General features: G+C 42.7%; 2 protein-coding genes across 6 annotated transcripts in view; both read right to left on the bottom strand.

Annotated features, from left to right (window-relative positions):
- LOC120491190 (myomegalin) overlaps positions 1 to 11787 on the bottom strand; it is a 67193-nt gene extending 55406 nt beyond the window's left edge. The window contains exons 1-6 of one of the 4 annotated variants that reach the window (XM_089131665.1): positions 11470 to 11787; positions 9278 to 9336; positions 9118 to 9182; positions 8421 to 8531; positions 7101 to 7177; positions 6190 to 6313 (exon numbers count right to left, since the gene is read on the bottom strand). In XM_089131665.1, the coding sequence (XP_088987791.1) occupies positions 6190 to 6313; positions 7101 to 7177; positions 8421 to 8531; positions 9118 to 9182; positions 9278 to 9336; positions 11470 to 11504 (471 nt within the window). In that variant the 5' untranslated portion in view covers positions 11505 to 11787. Of the gene's footprint in view, positions 1 to 6189; positions 6314 to 7100; positions 7178 to 8420; positions 8619 to 9117; positions 9184 to 9277; positions 9337 to 11469 lie in introns of those variants that run through there. The other 3 variants (XM_089131668.1, XM_089131666.1, XM_089131667.1) reach the window with 3 other exon arrangements.
- Positions 11788 to 12138: 351 nt separating this feature from the next.
- On the bottom strand, positions 12139 to 23044 carry LOC120491193 (uncharacterized). 2 transcript variants are annotated; one of them, XM_089131671.1, is made up of 5 exons: positions 22240 to 23044; positions 16043 to 19269; positions 15675 to 15787; positions 15279 to 15550; positions 12139 to 14013 (listed from the first exon to the last, which is right to left on the bottom strand). In XM_089131671.1, the coding sequence occupies exons 4-5, from the start codon at positions 15478 to 15480 to the stop codon at positions 13772 to 13774; spliced, it is 444 nt and encodes a 147-aa protein (XP_088987797.1). In that variant the 5' UTR covers positions 15481 to 15550; positions 15675 to 15787; positions 16043 to 19269; positions 22240 to 23044; the 3' UTR covers positions 12139 to 13771. The 2 variants fall into 2 exon arrangements, with proteins under 2 accessions (XP_088987797.1, XP_039544795.1); XM_039688861.2 differs by lacking the exons at positions 15675 to 15787; positions 16043 to 19269; positions 22240 to 23044 and having other exon boundaries at positions 15279 to 15563.
- Positions 23045 to 23258: the final 214 nt, after the last annotated feature.

Below are 23258 nucleotides of genomic sequence, written 5' to 3'. Positions count from 1 at the left end.
ACCATCATCATCACATCACCATCATCATCACCATCATCACCATCACCATCATCATCACCATCATCACCATCACCATCATCATCACACCATCACCATCATCACCATTATCATCATCATCATACCATCACATCACCATCATCATCATCACATCATCATCATCACCATCATCATCACATAATCACCATCATCATCATCATCATCATCATCATCACATCACCATCATCATCATCACATCACATCACCATCATCACCATCATCATCACATCACATCACATCACATCACATTGTAACAGTCAAAACTGTGTACATGTTTTTTTTGGTTGTAATTGTACTACACACCTTCAGGGGGCACCAAGGGCTAATACCATCAGACATAAAGCAGGTGGAGAGAGTAGAAGAAGGAGATGGATAATGGAGGAGTAAGCATGTCTTATGAATTCAAATGATCAATGGTCCTGATTGGGAAACTAAATGTTTTATGCTCAATTGGAAGTAAGCAGTGTTTTCTTTTTCTTATGTTGACTGGTGGATGTATATGAATTTATTTGCCTAATTTAATGATTTTGTTTTGTAGAAGGACTTCACGTTCTGGTGGTTTTTTTGTCCTTCTGTTGCTTATGCCTGACTGAGTATGTTTGAAACTACATGAAGTGAGTTGGGAAAGTTATATGTCTTACCCCTGTTGATCCTGGAATTGGATTATACCTGCACAGTTGTGGATTATGAAGCTGTTTTACATCATCTATGTGATTTGGAAGCAACAATAAGATGGAATTTCAGAACAAATGTAAAGGGATGGAAGATCGTTTGTTGTATCAAATGGAACGTGAATGCGAGAGAATAAAGAAAGTTGGAGAAATGTCGGTAAAGGAACTCGGTCAGTCAATGATAGATTGTCTGAAAAGAAGGGATGCGCAGCTTGAAGCCAAGTTCAAATCACAAATTCCAATAACAACGCCTGCAACATCTAAAATTGGGTGTGGGGCTCATGATTATGGACAAAATCACACCTATTAAATTCATCAAGGATCTTTAACAAGTCAAGAGAAATCTATGTTAATGCCCTACAATCCACCGGTCAAATTAGACTTTCCCTGTTTCAGTAATAAGCAAGATGTGGATCCTATTCTGTTCATTGAACGTTGTGAGGAGTACTTTGCAGTTAGACCACTGAGTGATCAGGAAATATTGGCCTCTCTTAATACAGTGCTTAAGGAAACGGCTAAAGACTGGTGGCAAGCCGAAAGAAGGAAAGTAAATAGTTGGAGGAAATTCAAGGATATCTTTCTACAGTCTTTTCTCAGTGAAGATTATGAAGATGTAGCGTCAAGACGGCTTGTGGAGAGAAAGCAAGGTCCCAAGGAGAGCATAAGAGATTTTGCCTTTCATTATCGTGCTCTTTGTTTGAGATGGAGGGATACTATGTCAGAGAAAGACATTGTACTGGCCATATTACGTAACTGCAATCCCCGTCTGGCTAGTTTGTTGAGAGGTACTGTGACAAAGGTTGGCGAACTGGTTAGAATTGGAACACAAATTGAACGTGATTTTGATGAAGCAAAGAAATATTGGAGTCAAGTAAATTCTGCAGAGCAAAAAAGAAATATGCCAGCAAGCAATAGAGTGGTGCAGTCCGTCGAAAAGCCACATCCAACTGTGACTAAGACAGTCAATATACCTATAATCCTAAGGGATAGGTTTTTCTCAGCCATGGTGGACACAGGTAGTTCATTGTCTTTAATTCAAGAATCAGTCTGGAAACAACTGAATCATGGTGAACCAAGTCAGCCGAGCAAGGGCCAAACATTTATGTTGGCCAATGGGCAAAAGCAAGCAGCTACTGGAAAGGTGACATGGCAGTGCAAAATACAGGGTCAAAAATTTGACTTGACACTGTTTATATTGAAAGACAGAGATTTAACAGTGCCGGTCATTTTAGGAATGGATTTCTTGTTGCATTCTGGTATTGTGCTGGATTTCAATAAAGCCCAATATAGTCTACAGTCTCCAAGCAGCCAAGAAGCAAACCAGTTTTTCCCCTTTGTAACGCAGGATTCTTCTTCGTCAGTTTATTTTTACTTAGCCATACCCACACTGCCCATTGATGACACAGTGGTTGAATCTATACAAAGACTAAAAGGTAAAGCAGAGACCACAACGATATACAAGGAAAAATTGGAACATCTGTTGACGGACTGGCCTTCTGTATGCACAAAAGTGATTGGACATTCGAGCGTGGTCAAACATCGGATTATAACCACTGATGAACTGCCAGTCAGAAAAAGGGCATATAGACTTTCTGTGGATAAACAGAAATTTGTTGATGATGAAGTTCAGGATCTGTTGAGTAAAAATATCATACAACCATCTGTTTCACCGTGGGCATCTCCTGTTGTGGTGGTACCAAAAAAGGAAGGAGGTAGTAGGTTGTGCATTGATTATAGAGGCTTAAATGCCAAAACACATCTTGATGCGTACCCCATGCCACAAATCCAGGAAATATTGGAGTCTTTCCATGGTGCTACTATCTTCAGTACACTGGATCTCAGAAGTGGCTATTGGCAACTTGAGATGGAAGAGGATAGCGTTCAAAAAACAGCTTTTGTGACATCAGCAGGCTTATTTGAATTCTTGCGTTTACCTTTTGGCCTCAAAAACTCAGCAGCCTCATTTCAGAGACTTATGGAGACAGTGTTGAGATCACTCAAAGGAAAGTGTTGTCTGGTATATATAGATGATGTAGTCGTGTACTCCAAAAATGAAGAGGAACACATCAATGACCTCACTCAGGTATTTCAGTGTTTACACAATGCTGGACTTACACTTAATCTAGGAAAGTGTCACTTTATGCAACGCAACATCACTTACCTGGTCACATAATTTCAGCAGAGGGAGTCAAGACGGATCACAACAAAGTCTCAGCCGTCAATAATTTTCCCACGCCACAGTCTCTCAAAGAGGTACAGCGATTTTTAGGTTTGGCTGGGTGGTATCATCGTTTCATTCCACATTTCTCAACAAAAGCAGCACCTTTACATGCCCTCAAGCAAAAGAAATCCACCTGGATGTGGGAAGAAGAATGCCAAAGAGCTTTCGACACTATAAAACAGGACCTGACTCAAACACCAGTTCTCTTGCCGCCGGACTTTAATAAACCATTTCGGGTTCAAACGGATGCAAGTGAGATAGGACTGGGTGCTGTACTTACCCAAGAAATGGAGGATGGTGAAAGAGTTATTTCATATGCATCCCGGCTTCTCAGAGGAGCAGAAAAGTCGTATTCTGTATCTGAAAAGGAGTGTTTAGCAGTCATCTGGGCAGTGGAAAAATGGAGACCTTATCTAGAAGGGAGGACATTTGAGGTCATTACCGATCACACTGCACTCACTTGGATATTTCAGCATCCTAAGCCTTCATCGAGATTGACTCGTTGGACAATACGGTTGCAGGGTTATGACTTTACGGTCAAATATCGTAAAGGTCATTGTAACGTAGTGCCGGATGTGTTATCCAGGTCACCAGAACAACCATCTTCAGACATTATTGCAGTGGTACGGGGTTCAAAATCTAGCAACCTACCCACCAACTTACCAGTGGACATATCTAATATCTCGGCAGTACAGCAAAAAGACCCAGAGATTCAAGAGCTAGTCTTAAAGGTAAAATCACAAACAGCCCAAGACATTTCTCGTGTACATTACATGATTGAAAATGGTCTTTTGTTCCGGAGCATACCAGACAGACAAATTGGTCAGAAACTACAACTCGTTATTCCCTCAGATTTGCGTAAAGAATTTTTGCATTATGCTCATGACAGTCCTTTGAGCGGACATTTGGGTAGACTAAAAACACTACTTAGACTACTAGACATGGTATATTGGCCAAGCATAAGATCTGACGTATGGAAACATTGCAAAGAATGTATCACTTGCCAACAATATAAACCATCCTTGAGAAAATTATCTGGTTACCTCCAATCTACACCCATTGTCGAACCAGGTTACATGATTGGAGTCGACCTCATGGGACCATTCCCAAAGAGTGTTAGGCAGAATGAACACCTTTTGGTCGTAGTTGATTATTGCTCTAAATGGGTAGAGTTGTTTCCATTGAGGCAGGCTAAGGCACCACGAATTGCCCAGATCCTGATAGAGGAGATTTTTACAAGATGGGGTACTCCTGCCTATCTCGTCTCTGACAGAGGGGCTCAGTTTACTTCAAATTTACTTAGCCAAGCATGCAAGCAATGGGGAGTTGTCCAAAAGCTCACAACTGCCTACCATCCACAAACCAACCTCACTGAACGCATCAACCGGACTTTGAAGACAATGATGGCATCTTATGTTGAAGAACAGCATCGACACTGGGATCTTTGGTTGCCTGAATTCCGATTTGCTATAAATACTGCTTGGCAGGAAAGTACTGGATATTCCCCATCACAGATTGCCTTAGGTCGAAACTTAAAAGGTCCAGTAGAAAGAGCAATTCAATTGCACAAGATACCTGATCCAACAAGTCCTATCTATCCAGTGCTGGACAGACATCATCAACTCCTCCGTCTGGTAAAAGAAAATGTAGAAAAAGCACAAAACAAACAGCAGAGATATTACAATCTGCATCGCAAACAAAACCAGTATCAAGTTGGAGATGTAGTTTGGGTACGTGCTCACCCGTTGTCCAGAGCAGAGGAGGGTTTCATGGCTAAGTTGTCTGGTAGGTGGAAGGGACCAGCCAGAATAGTTAAACGGCTAGGCCCCGTTAATTACTCTGTTTCTTTGCTTAATGACCCTGAAAGGATAGATACTTATCATGTGCAAAATCTAAAACCTTGCCACGGATATGTCTAGGCTTAACGTGAGGGGGTGCATATGTAACAGTCAAAACTGTGTACATGTTTTTTTTTGGTTGTAATTGTACTACACACCTTCAGGGGGCACCAAGGGCTAATACCATCAGACATAAAGCAGGTGGAGAGAGTAGAAGAAGGAGATGGATAATGGAGGAGTAAGCATGTCTTATGAATTCAAATGATCAATGGTCCTGATTGGGAAACTAAATGTTTTATGCTCAATTGGAAGTAAGCAGTGTTTTCTTTTTCTTATGTTGACTGGTGGATGTATATGAATTTATTTGCCTAATTTAATGATTTTGTTTTGTAGAAGGACTTCACGTTCTGGTGGTTTTTTTGTCCTTCTGTTGCTTATGCCTGACTGAGTATGTTTGAAACTACATGAAGTGAGTTGGGAAAGTTATATGTCTTACCCCTGTTGATCCTGGAATTGGATTATACCTGCACAGTTGTGGATTATGAAGCTGTTTTACATCATCTATGTGATTTGGAAGCAACAATAAGATGGACACTGGGAAGATGTGGAATTTGTATTCTTTGTTCTGAGATTTCCTGGACATTGACTTTGAGAAAGTGATCAATGAACTTTCAACGTGATTATCTTTGGCATCTCTCCTTAGTCATTATCGTTATTCAAAAACAGATAATACTTTCATTTATATGTAACTGGTTATTGAGTAAAAAGAACCTGTAAGAAGTTTTGTGTGTCCATAAGAGGGTTACAAAAGATAAAAGAAAAATACAATGAATGAAAAGTATTTGTTTAATATTGTTTTGCATGTCATAGATTGATAAAAAGCCTTTCCTGTCTACCTTAAATAACATATAGCTAGTGAAAAAACCCACCCTATAAAAACAGATTTATGACTAATTCTTTTGTGAGGTGAAGGAAACAGTTATAACATCACCATCATCATCATCATCATCACCATCATCATCACATCACATCACATCACCATCATCATCATCATCATCACATCACATCACCATCATCATCATCACCATCATCATCACCACCATCATCATCATCATCATCACCATCATCATCATCATCATCATCATCATCACATCACCATCATCACCATCATCATCATCATCATCACATCACATCACCATCATCATCATCACCATCATCATCACCACCATCATCATCATCATCATCACCATCATCATCATCATCATCATCATCATCATCATCATCACCATCATCATCATCATCATCACATCACATCACCATCATCATCATCACCATCATCATCACCACCATCATCATCACCATCACATCATCATCACCATCATGTGTGTGTGTGTGTGTGTGTGTGTGTGTGTGTGTGTTGTACCTCCTGCAGTATCTGTATCTTGCTCTCCAGCACTTGCTGCATGTGATCGATCTCCTGTTGTCTCTCTTCACAGTGTCTCTGCAGCTCTGCTTCATTGTGATTGGTCAGACTCTCTGCTGTTGTTCTGTCAAATATCAACACATGGGTGATAGTTTTAAAGAGAAGCTATTATTCCCTTTTACACAGTCTTGGTGTGTGTTCAGGCTCTCCTAGATCATGTTCTCCTGCTTGAATGTTGATTATTCTCCTCATATTCTCCATTGCTGCGGCTCCTCTCTTCCCAGTCTGTCAGTATCGCTGTGTTTCTGTCATGGGCCAAGCCTGTGTTCCTCTAGTCCTGTGTGAACTTTCCTGTTCTGCATAGTGAAGTGCGCTTTCCAAACACTGTTTCTAACATTTATGAATCTTTTGTTTCGAATCTGAGGTTTGGAACGTGTATCAAACTGGCAAAGTCACATGATTTCAGCAAACGTGATTTTCACTGGTTCCACCTGTTCCCATGTGTCTGTCTGTTGGGGAGTGTGTGTGTGTGTGTGTGTGTGTACACGTCTATCTAACCCTTCACCCGTGACTCCATCATTATAAGTGTCGGTCAGTGATGTGGATCTCCGTAGAGCGCGGGGATAATGGCTGTAATTCTGAACATCTGCTGATGGATCGAGTGTGGTGCGGTTCTGGCTGGAGTTCATGTGAGAGTCAAACATCTACCAGCACTACAACACACACACACACACACACAGTTATATTTCTGCTGTGGCTCAGAATGGCCACCGTGTGTGTGTGTGTGTGTTCATCTGTGTGCTCCTTTTAAACGGGAACGAGGCACAAAAGATCAGATAACCAGCTATTAACCCCGTCGGGTGTGTGTGTGTGTGTGTGTGTGTGTGTGTGTGGAGGAGAGATGTACGTACAGAGCTTTATCCAGCAGTTGCTGTTTTTCCTGCAGTTCCTGTTTCAGACTCTCGACCTCCACCTTCAGCTCGATGTTCTGCAATCAAACAAACATCTGTGAATGTGTGTGTGTGTGTGTGTGTATTAGGAATGATGACAGTTCTTTATGTCGAGGGTCAGCAGAAACGTACACACATTAGCCTTCATATTCTACATAGAGTGTGTGTGTGTGTGTGTGTGTGTGATTAATCAGTCGTGTCGTTTAACAGGCGGCTCAGGCGTCTCTCAGGTTATTTTTAGTGACTGGAATGCAGAGCTGAAACTGAACCACAACTGAAGTGAACAGCTGTCGACTGTTTACCTGCTGAAACACACACACACACACATATAGCACAAGTGTGTTATCTGCTGAAACACACACACTAGCACAAGTGTGTTGAGCTGAAACATGGTGTTTAAACTGGTTCCTCGTGATTCGACCCTTTACGAGACACTTTTAAGAAAGTTAGAGATGTGGTGTTTTAGTGACGGTCTTAAATCTGATCAACTAAAGCGAGATTCAGCAGAACCGACGGGTGTGTGTGTGTGTGTGTGTGTGATCCGCAAGCGAGATTCAGCAGAACCGACGGGTGTGTGTGTGTGTGATCCGCGAGCGGCGCTGGAACGCTTTCACAACACACACACACACACTAACACTAATCATTTATGTCTCATCATGTATATCTCCATATCTCACAGCACGTTAGGATGTTTTCTACACAGCTCAATAATATACATATATATATATACAGTATATTTGTCAACTTAACAATAAACTGTTGTATTATTTTTATTTTTGACAGATATTATTTTTCTTTGTAAGTTATAGTTATTATTATCATTTTTACGATAGCCGGATTCACACCAAAGCCCAAAGGACTCATTTCATTTCATTTCATTTCAGTGACTGATCTGAAGCGCTGATGTTCCCAAACTATATCCCATAATTCTCATCTCGGTCTGATATCCGTTTAGCGACGGCAGATTTAGACCACAGAGACGAACAGGATCAACGAATGTACGTTTTCCTGCGGCGGCGGCGACATGAAGGGTCAAATTACGTTTTTTTAAATAGATTTTTTTTTACAGTAGAATGGAGCTATAAACTCTATAAACTATCACTTTTTCTTAGTATGAAGAACATTTTAATAATCTGGAGAGCACTCTATTAATAACTCTCAGTGGAAAAGATGTTTAATGTTCTTCATGGAACCACTGATACCAGTACAGAACCTTTAATGTATTATTGAAGGTGTTTATGCTAATATATTCAGAATGACATCATCACGATCTGCTCTCACCGTCCGGTAGACGTCATCGCCGCCGTCCTCGAACTTCTGCTGGATCCTCTCCTCCAGGAAGTAGATGCGGAGCTTGAGGCTGAAGTTCTCCTTCTTCAGGTCGTTGAGGTGCTGTGAGAGAGTTCGGTATGTGTTAGACATGTCCGGTGTGTGTGTGTGTGTGTGTGTGTGTGTGTAGAGCATCACACAGCCCTTCTACCAACACTCACACACATCACAACTAAGAACAACTACAAAAGCACAAAAAGAAATAAAAGATCCTCAACTACATGACTGATCATAAGGACACAGCCATCTTCACACACACACACACACACACACACACACACACGGAGAGCGAGGGCCCGGAGCCGCGGCGCTGAGAGCCCATGATGAGCTTTAGGACACACTCCAGAGCGACGAGCTGTTTTTACTCAGGCAGAAATCCCAAGAATCCCTGACGGCCACAGTCGAGCCAACCAGATCCCAGACTGCAGTCATGTGTGTGTGTGTGTGTGTGTGTGTGTGTGTGTGATTCACATGTGTATATGAAGGTGAACTGACTGGAAGTGTGTTTATTTCAGCGGATGAACTCATTCTCAGTGTCGCTGTAACCGCACTTCTACACGACAGACGGACACACAGTTTCACGGATGAGGTTAGCTGAACTCCTGCACACACACACACACACACACACACACACACACACACATCTCACCTGTTCAAACTCTTTCAGAGTGTGTGTTTGAAGAGGAACTTTGTCGGTGTCTTCACTCAGACAATCTACAAACACACAAACCATTGTCATTTACACAATAGATGTATATATTCACTGTCTGACGTGTGTGTGTGTGTGTGTGTGTGTGTGTGTGTTTTACCCGTCGTCATGTAACCAGTAGCTCTGCACACATTTCCCTCTCCATCCACAATGAAATCCCTGAGGAAAGCAGAACATCATCCATAAATCATGAGTTCATTCACACAGATATGACTAACCCGCTTTAATTTGACCTGAACAATATTGTGTGTGTGAAATATCCCAATATTCACTATATCATGACACACACAGGCTGTTCTGTGTTGTGTGAGAGATGAATACATATTTATCATCATCTTCGTACACCCTCTCCTGTTAGGATGAAGGTCAGATGACATTTAATATAAAACAGCATCTATGCCTTGCATCAAATCTGCACTTTAGATTTTTGGCCTATTTTAATTGAAAAGTATATTTTCAATTCACCCACGACACTAAAACGACTGCGTCACTGAGCGATCTGCGAATCTGCTAATGAACACATGAAACACATGTTTCCAGAAAGTAGTACGAGAACAGAATGAGTCTAGCCGATCATTTAATCCAACATGCCTTTAAATAACATTAAACCAGAGCATGTTTTATGAATTAAAACGGCCTCATCGTTCGCAGTGAACACACGCCGTGTGTGTGTATGACAGAGCTGATGTACAATGATGTAAAAGATCAGCATTACTGGAGTGGATTGAACACTCAAACTTTCTTTGATACTAAAACAGACCTCGTGTGAGTCGTTGCTATTTAATGTTGATAATGAGCAGGAATGCAATTGTTCCCAAATATCCGTGACATCGATTATTATACAACAGGTCAACTAGAACGTGCGTTTTAAACACTGTCAGTATTTTACTTTATTCTGCAACGAAATAATAGTTCCAACGAAAGCCACAACAGAACTACAGCAAACATCCGTTTCGTGAACAAATCTGAAGGAATCATGAGTCAATCAGTCAATGATTCTTCATAAACACAGCTCTGTTACTGAATGATGCAGCTTATATATTACAGCTTATTAAAGGGATAGTTTACCCAAAAATGAAAATTAGCCCATGATTAACTCTCAGTCTCAACCCATCCTAGGTGTATGACATTCTTCTTTCAGACAAATACAATCAGAGTTATATTAAAAAGTCCATTAAAAGTGCATCTATCCATCATAAAAGTGCATCCATCCATCATAAATAACACATTACAAAGTAAAATTCTTCATGGGTTAATTATAATCATGGGCTAATTTTCATTTTTGGGTAAACTCTCCCTTTAAGACAAGGATTGCCGCCACCTACTGGCAGTTTTAGCTTCATGTTTAAAAATATAACTTTGTTTTTACCACCATGCATACTATGCATACACCCTAACTCTATTGAACATTTTTAATTTAAAACATTATTATTTTATAAAGTTATTCATAAAGGTAAAAAATGCACTGGAAAATAATTTGGGGGGCGAATATTTTTAATTTTATTATTATTATGATTATAGGATTTTATATACCAAGCTTTGTATATGTTATGAAAACGATGTTATGAAAGGTATAACAGAATGATTTGATATAGCAATATGTGTGTAAAATGGCCATAATCGGGTTTATACAATATATCCACATTGTATCTAATTAGCATATTAATGTATTTCTATGTAATGAAAAAAGAAGCGTAATAATGGGAAAAGTAATTGACAAGATTTACATGATAATATCTAATAGGCCTATTTCCTAGAGGAACAATGAAATATAATTATTTCCCTATCACTGTTGTCCCCTGCCCTGATGCCTGCTAAACACGTGTCCTCTACAGTGGATGTGTGTAAGATATCGATGTCTTGTTTCGAAACCCTATAAAGATTTCCTTAGGTGTTTATTTATGACAAAACAATTTAAATGATAGAAATTTAAATGATAGAAACATTATCATATTTCCAGTGTGTTACATTTAATCACTAAATGAATGTCAGATTTTTAAAGGAGAGGAGGAGTTGTCATTATGAAACTTCCGAAGATTTTCTCTGAAAAGCCCTGAATCTCATAACTGAGACACGACACCAGTCACTCACTGGAATATATCTGTCCACTACAGAGGACACAAGGCTCCCATAATGCGGACACATCGCGGTTTCATCTGCAGCCACTGATGGATGAAGCTTTTGAATCTGAATATCAGTCCTAATGTCACAGAAACTGCGCTGATATAGAGAATAAAGGCCCGTGCGATATAAAGAATCACTGCGGATCAATGTGTTCACGCGCATTCTCACCTGCACGCGCTCTCCGCGCCGTCAGTCCAGCTCATCGTCAAACCCCGGGCCGGTACCGATCATTCCTCCATCTGTCGGTGTGTCGTTATTCCCGTTATTCCTCAGGACAGAACCGACGACAAAGGTGATGCTCGTTCGGCATTTTGTGCGCGTGCACGAGATGCTGCGCGCGCCCGCTCGGTTCTGTGTGTCTGTCCTACATGCACAAGCCCGAATGAATCTGGTTACATTTGACCCTCATCAGCCGAACCGGAGCCGAGAGAAGGCTTCAGAACATCAGCTGTAGTGCGCTTGCGCAACTGTGCACTGATCAGCGCGATTAAGACCCTTTATATTTAGGCTACTCGCCGTCGCCGATTGGATTTTTAACCACAAACAGTGATTTCTGGTCGGTGGAAAAACTGCGCAGAAATTGCCGTTTCAGGCTTGTAAGTTTCTCTAATATTTATCGAGGTTTTCTACAAGCATAATCAATGATAGTCTAATGTGCGGAGAGTCTGCCTGTTCTTAAAACAATTATGCTGTTCTACAATTGAAACAAACAAACAAAAACATGATGCTTATGCTCACAGATTCTAACTGTTAACCCTTTGATTAATTAGAGTGAATTTGATCGAACTGGTCACATGATCACACAGGAAGTTGAATTGGAATGACAGGAAGAGGAGTTTACTAAATTCAACACATTAAAATTCTGATTTGATTATATAGCTTCATATTAAGTCAATTCACACATTAATTGAAAGTTTATTTATTAAATAGCCTATAATGAAATATATAAACGGCATGCTGATTTTTCAGGCATCAGTCATTACTTAAATCACTGAATATCGTGTCATGTTTTTGGAAACACTTCATATGTTTATTGACATTTGAAAAGATGAATGTATGGGCACACAACTGAATCTCGATGAATTTCACTCTGTTTCGATTATCCTTCCTTAAATTCGATTCAAGCACGTTCCTGTATTCTGTTTGGTTTCGTCACTGCAAATTCCACACAAATTGGGCTCATTTTTAATCCGGTTCTGCAGTGCCGATGCCGGTCTCGACGTGATGCTCGAATCCAGAGTCACTCTTAAACTTCACTAAATCAAAGCTCACTGTGACTTTTTCTTGATTTTGCATGTGGAGTCAAACTGTTACACGATCTTTTAAACAAACTGATTTGAATAAAAGATCTGAATCAAATGTATATATTTTTTTATTGTTTTAATCATCAGAGAAGCGACCCAGACAGCAGCACAGTGGCACAGCTTTACTCTCAGTCGGACTGAATCCAATCGGGGTTAGGGTTTGATGAATCTGAATGTAGTGTTATCATGAACGCTGAACATGTGATGGGGTTGTGTGTGTGTTTATAGTCACAAGCTTCAAATTGTTTGACATGCGCTCACTGCACAGGCAGCTTCATTGGCTCCCTGTGAAATATCGGATAGAGTATAAGATTTTGTTATTTGTTTATAAAGCGGTTCATGGGTTGGCCCCGGAATATATCAAGGACCTGGTGCTTATGAACTCCAGTAGACCTCAAAGGTCTTTTAATTGTCCAAGGACTCGTCTTAAAACTAAAGGTGATGGAGCCTTTCGAGTCGCCGGCCCTACACTACGGTATGCTCTTCCCCCTCACATTAGAACTGCAGCATCAGTTGATGGTTTTAAGAGTCGTGTGAAAACCTATTTGTATTCTGTCTGTTTTAACTCTTGACTTTGTTATTATGCATTGTGTCTTTCTTGTTCTCTCTTTTTACCTTTTGTACGTTTTTATTTGTTTTGAGATGTACAGTCCTTTGGTCTACGTTCTAGTTGAAAGGGCTTTACAAATAAATGAGACTTGACTTGCACGAATACACAGAGTTTCCTACATCATGCGCAGTCTTTCAGTCCGATCAAGTGTTCATATGTTCTCTGGGATTAGAAGAGGAATGAACAATCTGATCGAAATCTCATTGGGCCCGAGCTCAACCGGGGCGATCAAGGTGTTTTACATGAAGGCTTTTCAGTGCGATTGAGCCGTCAATACATTATTAACGGATGATTTGGTTCCCTGTAAACGTAGCCAGTGTTGGCCCAGATCCGATGTGGATTCAACGCGTGCCAGATCTGGGCCGACACTGTGTTGCTGTCTGGGGATCTTCTTGTTTTAGACTTTTAGACTTGGTCTCCAGAACCAGGATCCATGAAAACCACTGTTGCAGAGGATCCTGGGAAGGCGCAGTACCAGCGGAGACCAGCGGGGGCGTGATCGTTCCTGAGCAGGACCCGTGAGCACATCCTGTGAGCATCTCCGCTGTATCGGACTCTACACGTTCTTCCCGAAGGCGACCCGCGGGCCGGTCCGGGGCGCTCTGGGCTCGGTGCCGTCAGAGATGACCCAGACGGCCGGGGTGAAGCGGCCTCCCTCCATCAGCACTCGGATCTCCTCGGCGCGGGCCATCTCCTCCAGCTCCGGGCTGCTCTCCGGACACCAGTCCACCATGAACTTGTCTTTGTTCTCGCACAGGTTGATCTCCTCCTCCTCCGGCTGAGGCCCGAACAGGCAATCTGAGGAGACAAACCGAGACAGCTGACCTCTGACCCCAGACAGGAGCCAGGACAGCTGACCTCTGACCCTGGACAGGAGCCAGGACACCTGACCTCTGACCCTGGACAGAAGCCAGGACACCTGACCTCTGACCTCGGCCAGGAGCCGGGACAGCTGACCCCTGACCAGGAGCCGGGATAAACTGACCTCTGACCCTGGCCAGGAGCCAGGACAGCTGACCTCTGACCTCGGCCAGGAGCCGGGACAGCTGCCCTTTGACCAGGAGCCGGGATAAACTGACCTCTGACCCTGGCCAGGAGCCAGGACACCTGACCTCTGACCCTGGACAGAAGCCAGGACACCTGACCTCTGACCTCGGCCAGGAGCCGGGACAGCTGACCCCTGACCAGGAGCCGGGATAAACTGACCTCTGACCCTGGCCAGGAGCCAGGACAGCTGACCTCTGACCTCGGCCAGGAGCCGGGACAGCTGACCTCTGACCAGGAGCCGGGATAAACTGACCTCTGACCCTGGCCAGGAGCCAGGACAGCTGACCTCTGACCCTGGACAGGAGCCAGGACAGCTAACCTCTGACCCCAGACAGGAGCCAGGACAGCTGACCTCTGACCCTGGACAGGAGCCAGGACAGCTGACCTCTGACCCCAGACAGGAGCCAGGACACCTGACCTCTGACCTCGGCCAGGAGCCGGGACAGCTGACCCCTGACCAGGAGCCGGGATAAGCTGACCTCTGACCCTGGCCAGGAGCCGGGACAGCTGACCTCTGACCCCGGCCAGGAGATGGATAGGGTTTCTCTTCATAAACTTGTATAGTGGCGAACGGAAACCACAACAGATATAGTTTTTGCTCCCATTTCTATAAGAGGGTAAAAATATTGATTACAGAAATTACAGGGAACACTCACTCAGCAGCGTCAACGAGTCTTTGTAATTTACTGCCAAGGCAATCACTGGAAATTCGCTAAAACAATTTTCTCTTGGAATTTGCTTGTAAATTTCACAATCAATGAGAAAGAAACTGCAGTTTATTCTACTGACTGTACGTCTCATCTCAGCACTTCTGATGAAGCTACGCTATATTTAATCTAGCCATTTAGTTAGCGTTGTTAATAACTGTAAACTACACTTCTGAACTAGTCACTGGCTTCATCAGATCAGATCTTTGGGCTATTCTTACAGCATGTACACTACAGTATATTCACATCTAGACGAGATAATAAAAGCCTGTCAGTAATGGCATCAGAAGTACAGATGTGAACGCGCACCCGCCAGGTCGTGCAGCAGGTCCTTCATGAGGTGTCCGATGATGGCGTAGAGCGTCGTCACTATCACGATGGAAGCGAGGATGATGTAGAAGATGTGAATGGGCAGATGAATGGCGTCTCGAGCGGGTGGGATGTAAGTCTTGAAGAAAACCTCCTCCTGGCCTGCGGGGGGCAGTAGAGCCGTCTCGCTCGGGACCGACATCACCCTCGAGTGGAGAAAACTTCATCAGCACATCTCAGTGTAAGTCCCCCTGTGGACAATGATTGGATCCCTTAAAAAAAAAAGTTAAAATTCTTCATGTATTAAAATATCTTGAATGTAACTCGACACCCTCGCCTCATTTAGTATGCATGGTTCTATGAATATGCAGATGAGCCCCGCCTCCACTCACTCACCCAGAGATCCACTGGTGGACGATCACACGTGGATCTGATTGGTTACGAGGTGGTTTGTGACGTCAGAAACACCAGCGACTTCACAGCGTGTTTTTGAGACTGTCTTTGGTTCACTGCAGTTTTAAGGAGGAAATACTCAGCTCAACTTACACACGGTGTGTGTTAAAAACACCACAGACACATAAACAACATTAAACGCTGGATTTCACAGAGCATTTCTTACAAGTCATGATATATCTTGATGGTTTCACAGCACACATATTCAATAAGCTCAAAAGACTTACTTTTTTAACATCTATTTATAGAGTTTTTTCCCTGTAGACACGTCAAACACAGGAGCGCTGTGAAAATGTGGAGCTGATACTCACCGGACGAGTGTGTGCCCAGGCCTGGATGAAGCTCGGACTGTGTCTCTCCTCTAGGTCTTCAGTAATGAGTGAATCATGAAGACGACGAGTCGATGAACGCGCTTGTGCTGTGCTGTGATTGGCTGAGACTGTCAAGGTCAAAGGCTTTATCAGCAGATATTATCCAGCTTTGACACGGATTAGCGACTGCTTATGGTTAATCGTGAGCTGAGAGCATGTCCTGACACAGACACAGAAGCTGACTTTATTAATGACAGATATAACGTGTAAATCGGTCACTGATGTCAGATTTGATTCTCTCGGCAGTGTTTTCCTGCTGTTGTAAAGCTTCAACTTCAACTTTTATTTCTTTATAAAGCTCATTTCATAGCAACATTGCCCAAAGTGCTTCACAGTTATATAAAGACATTTATGAAGAAGAAGACTGTTCCACAACTGGAAAAACTCGGTCACCCTTTCAATAAGGGACAGCCAGCAAAAGTTGGTTCGATGATCTTAATGTCCTACCTGAGATGTAAGATCCTTAGCAATGTAATTTGTTATGCAGTGCTTTAAAAAACATTAATATAATCTAATAATCGCTCCTGTCGATTCGATCCCGGCAGCTGAAGAGAGGATAATACTGGAGTACTGTGGTCCTGGTTTTCAGTGCCAGTCAGAAGCGTTTTAATCCAATTATTACACCAAGATTTCTACACTATCATTTCTAATGAAAGCAAGAGTACTGGCTCTCTCCTCTTTGAATTTTGGTGGACCAAATATTATAATTTCAGACTTTTTTTCATTAAGTTGAAAAAAGTTTTTAGACAGCCAAACTTTCCAACAAGAATTTGAGGTATTGCTCGTTCCTGACTTTGAGAGCTAGATAAATCTTTGTGTCATCTCCATATGATAGGAAATGTCAAAAGCAACGACCAATAGAACCCAAAGGACACATGTACAAAGAAAACCATATAGGACTTAGAATTGAGCCTTGAGGGACACCATAATGTGTTCGGTGGCCACAGAGGATGAAACATTTGCTGTAATGTATTGATTTTATTGATGACCTGCGCAGGGATAAATCGGGTTCCCGAACCTGCATCTGATCTGGTCATTTGTAATACCACAAACACTTCGGTCCCTTATCAGTGACTCGGTTAGTTCTCCAAATTCACAATCAGGTCAAGTCACCCTCATTTAAACTGCAGATAAAACGTTGTCGGGATAATTCATTCATTTTGTTAATTTCAGCAGAAGATGATAAAAATTGTCATGTTAAATAGCCTAAAACATCAAATAGCCTACTTACGAAAATGTTCATTATATTAGAAAAATATAAGTAAAAATAAACTACAGGGTAATGCAGCCAAAGTCAGATGATAAGAAACCGAAATGTTAATTTATTAGTTGGGTCTTAAGTTCAACTCATCATTTCACTTTCCGGTACAGACAGGATAGTCTATGGGCCCCACCATTAGCGCCGACCCTGTATGGGACTGACAGGAAGAAGGAAAGATTTGGACCCGTCCGAACCCGAAGAATCGAGAGAGATGAACTAATCATTTCTATTTCCAGTACAGATTCAGAACCCATGCGCGGTCAACACAAAATGAATCACTCTGAGACAACTTGGTAGTCACGAGTCATATTAAAGATTCGTTCAAAATTAACGATTCGTTCATGAACGGCACATCACTATCTTTCATCAGATCTGGAAACGGACTGCGGAAAACCTCGGAATAAACAGAGAGACTAATATTAGCGTAGACGCCATTCTTCTTATGGTGCAACGAGTACATCAGGTGTTGTAGGACGTGTTCCCGGTTCCGGCTGATCTAAAGTATGCAGCCTAGCATTGAAGTCTGTAGTGTGTCATGTGTATGGCCAAAGAGATGTGTTTTTAGTCTAGCTGTAATGTGTGTATATCCTCCGTTTTATTCTTTAAGTAGCCGACGTCAAAGCATCAGTCCACTCTGTGCTCTAATAAAGAACAAACTGAATATCCTATATGAGGTTTTATCGGTTCGCAGTATTTGTTTTAATGTCTCGAAGTCCTCAACATCATCATTAAATGTAAACGTTTTGAATACCTTGATCGCATTGTCTCCTGCCACGTGAAGAAAAGTGCTAAAGTTTATTTTTTCCGATTTCTCTGAGAGAAATCTTACTCGTACTCTTCTTCCTCGCGATACAGTTCAAATCTCTGGATCCGACATCTCCCGTTCAGCACAGAGCTCCCGGCTTCAGCTCATCCATCATTTATCATTTTAATAACTTCTGACACCATGTCATGTAGTGATGATGACAGGAAACCGCATGTGGTTGAACTGAACTGGCTTTACTGGTGTGTGTGTGTGTGTGTATCTATTACAGATGGTGACGCAATAGCGCCTCACAGCGTTCACACAGTTAGACTACAACATTTACACATAATAATTCTGTCCTGTAGAAATGAATAAAAGCTGAACGAGACTCATGTTTGTTTTGACCCAGTCAGGCATTAGAATAATCTAGAGTTTATGAAGATGAATCAGACACAAACTATTGGTTCTTAACGAGGACAGGCTTTAATTCTATATCTCATTTACATAGATGACATCACAGGACCACACACCCTCTGTTCATACATAAAGACTTGATCTCTACAGCAGCAGAAACAGCATCTGGTCTCTTATAAACAGGTGGAAACCGTTAAACCAGAGTAACGACAGCAGACACACACACTGTGGAGACTCATAGGGATGTGAAGCAGACACACACACACACACACACACACACACACACACTGTAGAGACTCATAGGGATGTGAAGCAGACACACACACACACACACTGTGGAGACTCATAGGGATGTGAAGCAGACACACACACACACACACACTGTAGAGACTCATAGGGATGTGAAGCAGACACACACACACACACACACTGTAGAGACTCATAGGGATGTGAAGCAGACACACACACACACACACACACAGTGGAGACTCATAGGGATGTGAAGCAGACACACACACACACACACACACACACACAGTGGAGACTCATAGGGATGTGAAGCAGACACACACACACACACACACACACACACAGTGGAGACTCATAGGGATGTGATGTAGTGATGCTGAAGGTGTTCTGTGCTGCTGAATCCCGGCAGTGGACCGCCTCGCTCGTCCTCCATCTCGACCTTCTCCTCTTCTTCACTGCCGCTCTCATCAGCTTCAGCTTTAGGGCCGAAGACACAGTCTGAGGAGAGAGAGAGAAAACCAGTTCATGTGTGTGTGTGTGTGTGTGTGTGTGTGTGTGGCCCAGAGAGAGACGCGTCTGCCCGTACTGTGAGCAGGGAGAAGTGGAGGCCGAGCAACACTTCCTCTCCAGCTGCCCAACTATGAGGACATCAGAGGGACTATTTACACAAAATTAGAAACTTTGCCATAATTTCATACAATTAAACAACAAAACACAATTTCAACATCTATTAGGTGAAAAAAGAGATTGCATCACACTAGCAGCCGGATACACTGATGCTTGTCAGAAAAAAAGAGAGCCTAACCTGTAAGACATCAAAAGCACATAAGTACTCGTTCATTCCACTTTTGGCCTATAATCTATATTGAACTTGCAGAATCAACAATAAAATCTTTGTTAATTTAACGACAAGCAGGTGAAAGAGACGCATTTAGCCGTTTAGCCCCATAGACTTTAGCGCCCGTGATCACCTCTAGTGGAATTATAATGAACTGCAACCAAGATGATCCACAACGGGCTAATAGGAAGTGCCAAGGCTCTCCGTTAGACGGGCTCTGACATCGTGCTGATTACTTATAAAGCACTGAATGGTTTATCTCCACAGTACTTGAGCGAGCTCTTAACGCATTATAGTCCTTCACGTCTACTGCGATCTCGAAACTCCGGCCGGTTGATTATACCTAGAATATCGAAATCGACTGCAGGCGGGAGATCCTTTTCCTATTTAGCACCAAAACTCTGGAACAATCTTCCTAACGGTCACAAACTGCTCTTGAGGATCTAAATGCAGTATTTATTGAACAGGGTAAACCAAAGACATAATCCAAATAACAGGCAAGGGTCGTACACAAACAAACAACCTAAACAATAACAGATTAGGGCTGAAGCAAGAGAGAAAACCGAGGGAACAGGCCGAAAATCAAGAGGACAAACAGGGTACAAACACACTCGGAAAGGCACTGAGACAACACACAAGACTTCGCAGGGTTAAAATGGGCTCAGACTTACAAGGTAATGAGACACAGGTGGATGCAATCATGGCATGATGAGTACGGGCAGTGAGTTATGGGAAATGTAGTTTGTGAGGGAATGACAATAGTCTGATGAGGAGTGCCCTCTTGTGGCTCTCAAGGGCACCCCAGCTGGTGACGTTACACTAACATTGTTCAAATCTAGACTAAAACACATCTCTTTGACCTAGCATGCACATAACACATCCAATTATTTAAGTCAATATTAGATCAGCCGGAACCGGGAACACGTCCCGTAAATCCTGATGTACTGGTTACATCATAAGAAGGATGGCATCATGTCACAGGGTACCTGCCAGGTCGTGCAGCAGGTCGTCGATCAGGTGACCCACGATGGCGTATGTGGCGAGCAGCACCAGAAGCAGGCCGGCGGTGACGTACAACACATGAGGCGGGAGAGAGAAGGAGTCGCGAGCTGGAGGCCGGAAGTCCAGGAACAGAGACGAGTCGTCGGACTGAAGAGAACGACCCGGACTAAACGAGTCGTCGGACTGAAGAGAACGACCCGGACTAAACGAGTCGTCAGACTGAAGAGAACGACCCGGACTAAACGAGTCGTCAGACTGAAGAGAACGACCCGGACTAAACGAGTCGTCAGACTGAAGAGAACGACCCGGACTAAACGAGTCGTCAGACTGAAGAGAACGGCGAGTGTGAGATGAGAGGAACGAGGCCATGACCATCGCTTCACTCTCCCAACACTCGATCCTGCTAAACAACAAACCTGCCGCGCGGAAGACGAGAACGAGACAGAGACGTACGGGACAGCACAGAGAAATAAAGGCTATAACAATCTCTGCTGGATTACAGGAGCCGCAGATTAAGCCTGTTTTAATCAAATCCTGAATCCAGCGGACACAACATTCCCAAGATTATGAGAAAAAATCACTAGAGGTTCCCATCTAACCCACCCGAGAGAGAGAGAGAGAGAGAGAGTAATGGGAAGAATAACCCTAACACGTCACACACTTCACATCTGTCACATGTTAACATCTGTGTGTGGTGTTCAAACGTCACACACACCACACACTACACATCTGTCACACACACGTCACACACACCACACACTACACATCTGTCACACACACGTCACACACACCACACACTACACATCTGTCACACACACGTCACACACACCACACACTTCACATCTGTCACACACACGTCACACACACCACACACTACACATCTGTCACACACACGTCACACACACCACACACTACACATCTGTCACACACACGTCACACACACCACACACTACACATCTGTCACACACACGTCACACACACCACACAATGTTATTAAGATTATCGTGCCAGACGAAGCGGCTCACGTGATCTCACGCAGCAGATCGGAAAGTGGATGCAAACAAAATATCTGTCCCTCATATCAAGTCATATTTGTGAAAAGGTTGCCGTGACCATTTTTTAATCATCCTTTTAACATTTAAGGTTAGGCTATTTCTAATGAATGGCGTCAGCTCTGGTCAATACAATGAAAACAGGCCATTGATCTCAATGAAGTGAAGCATCAGCTTCGAGTTGCCCATGCGCCGCATTGCTGCTCCGCTGAGCCTTGTAAAGTGGAAATTAAATATTAAAATAAATAACAGCTTGTTTCATTAGATCTATATTTGAATTAATCCACATTTTTTACATTTCTGTTGAATGACGAAAATGATTCAGAGTTCCGTCTTTCGCGTTCCGGCAATATTGCGTTATTCTAAATATAAATCGTAAAAAAAAATAAAAAAATTAAATGGATTCTGGACATTTGCGAATCGATTCAGAACCGTCCACATCCGCACCGGGATGCATCTAAAAATCGATATTTCCCCCCACCCCTACACTTCACACACTTCACACACTTCACATCTGTCACACACACCACACGTCACACACGTATATAAACACTGTAACTCAAACACAGCTCTTACCTTCATACGTGATCTAACACTAAACTCCTCATGCTACTGCACTGCTGTGGATCTCCTCTATTCTGGATGCACTTCATTTGGATCTCCTGATTTTATCCTCATGAGTTCGTACAGGAGAAACGTCCACTCCACGATGGTGATGCTCAAGTTGAAGACCAACATGATTATCGATACTGGGTGAGGCATGCTGGTCTTCGAACACTGGTCTGTGTGTGTTCATGCGATGTGCCATTCTGCTCTAATCCACTACAGGCATTTGAAAACATCGTCATAATCATCTCTAAATCTAATCCAAGAGTTTATCTAACAAGCCTTCAGCACAGGTCCCATAATGCCCTTCACCTGCAGTTTCAACAAACACACCTGATCTGACATGACTCCTCCCACAACCGGATCAATCTTCTAAAGATCTGCCTGAAATACATCTTTCTTCTGAAGTCTGTGTGAGGAACTTCTGTAAACAGGTACAGGTGAACTTTATATGTCATCATGACTGATGCGAGAAAAAAAGACTTTACAGAACAACAAGAAAAACATTTCAAGATATGGGTTAGCACAAATCATAGTAGATTCTTCAGACAGAAGGATTGAAGCCTGCAAAGCAAGAAATCGGTTCAAAAATTTAAGGGTATTTAATTATGGAATGGTTTCCAGCAAAAAATATTCTTCTTTAATATTTTACAAAAGATGTATAAAAGATCAATTTGTTGCTGCCTTGTAATTGTGTAATTACCTGAGGGACCGTGTACACCAAACCGTTTCACACTCACCATCAATCACGCTCACCATCGATCACGCTCACCATCGATCACGCTCGCCATCAATCACGCTGACCCTCAATCACGCTCACCATCAATCACGCTCGCCATCAATCACGCTCGCCATCGATCACGCTCGCCATCAATCACGCTCGCCATCAATCACGCTGACCCTCAATCACACTCACCATCGATCACGCTCACCATCGATCACGCTCGCCATCAATCACGCTCGCCATCAATCACGCTCACCATCAATCA

Source organism: Pimephales promelas, chromosome 5 (assembly GCF_988280905.1).
Source record: "Pimephales promelas chromosome 5, fPimPro1.hap1.1, whole genome shotgun sequence".
Classification (NCBI taxonomy): domain Eukaryota; kingdom Metazoa; phylum Chordata; class Actinopteri; order Cypriniformes; family Leuciscidae; genus Pimephales; species Pimephales promelas.
The sequence above is the reverse complement of the archived record's forward strand: the minus strand, read 5'-3'. Positions and strand labels throughout refer to the sequence as shown.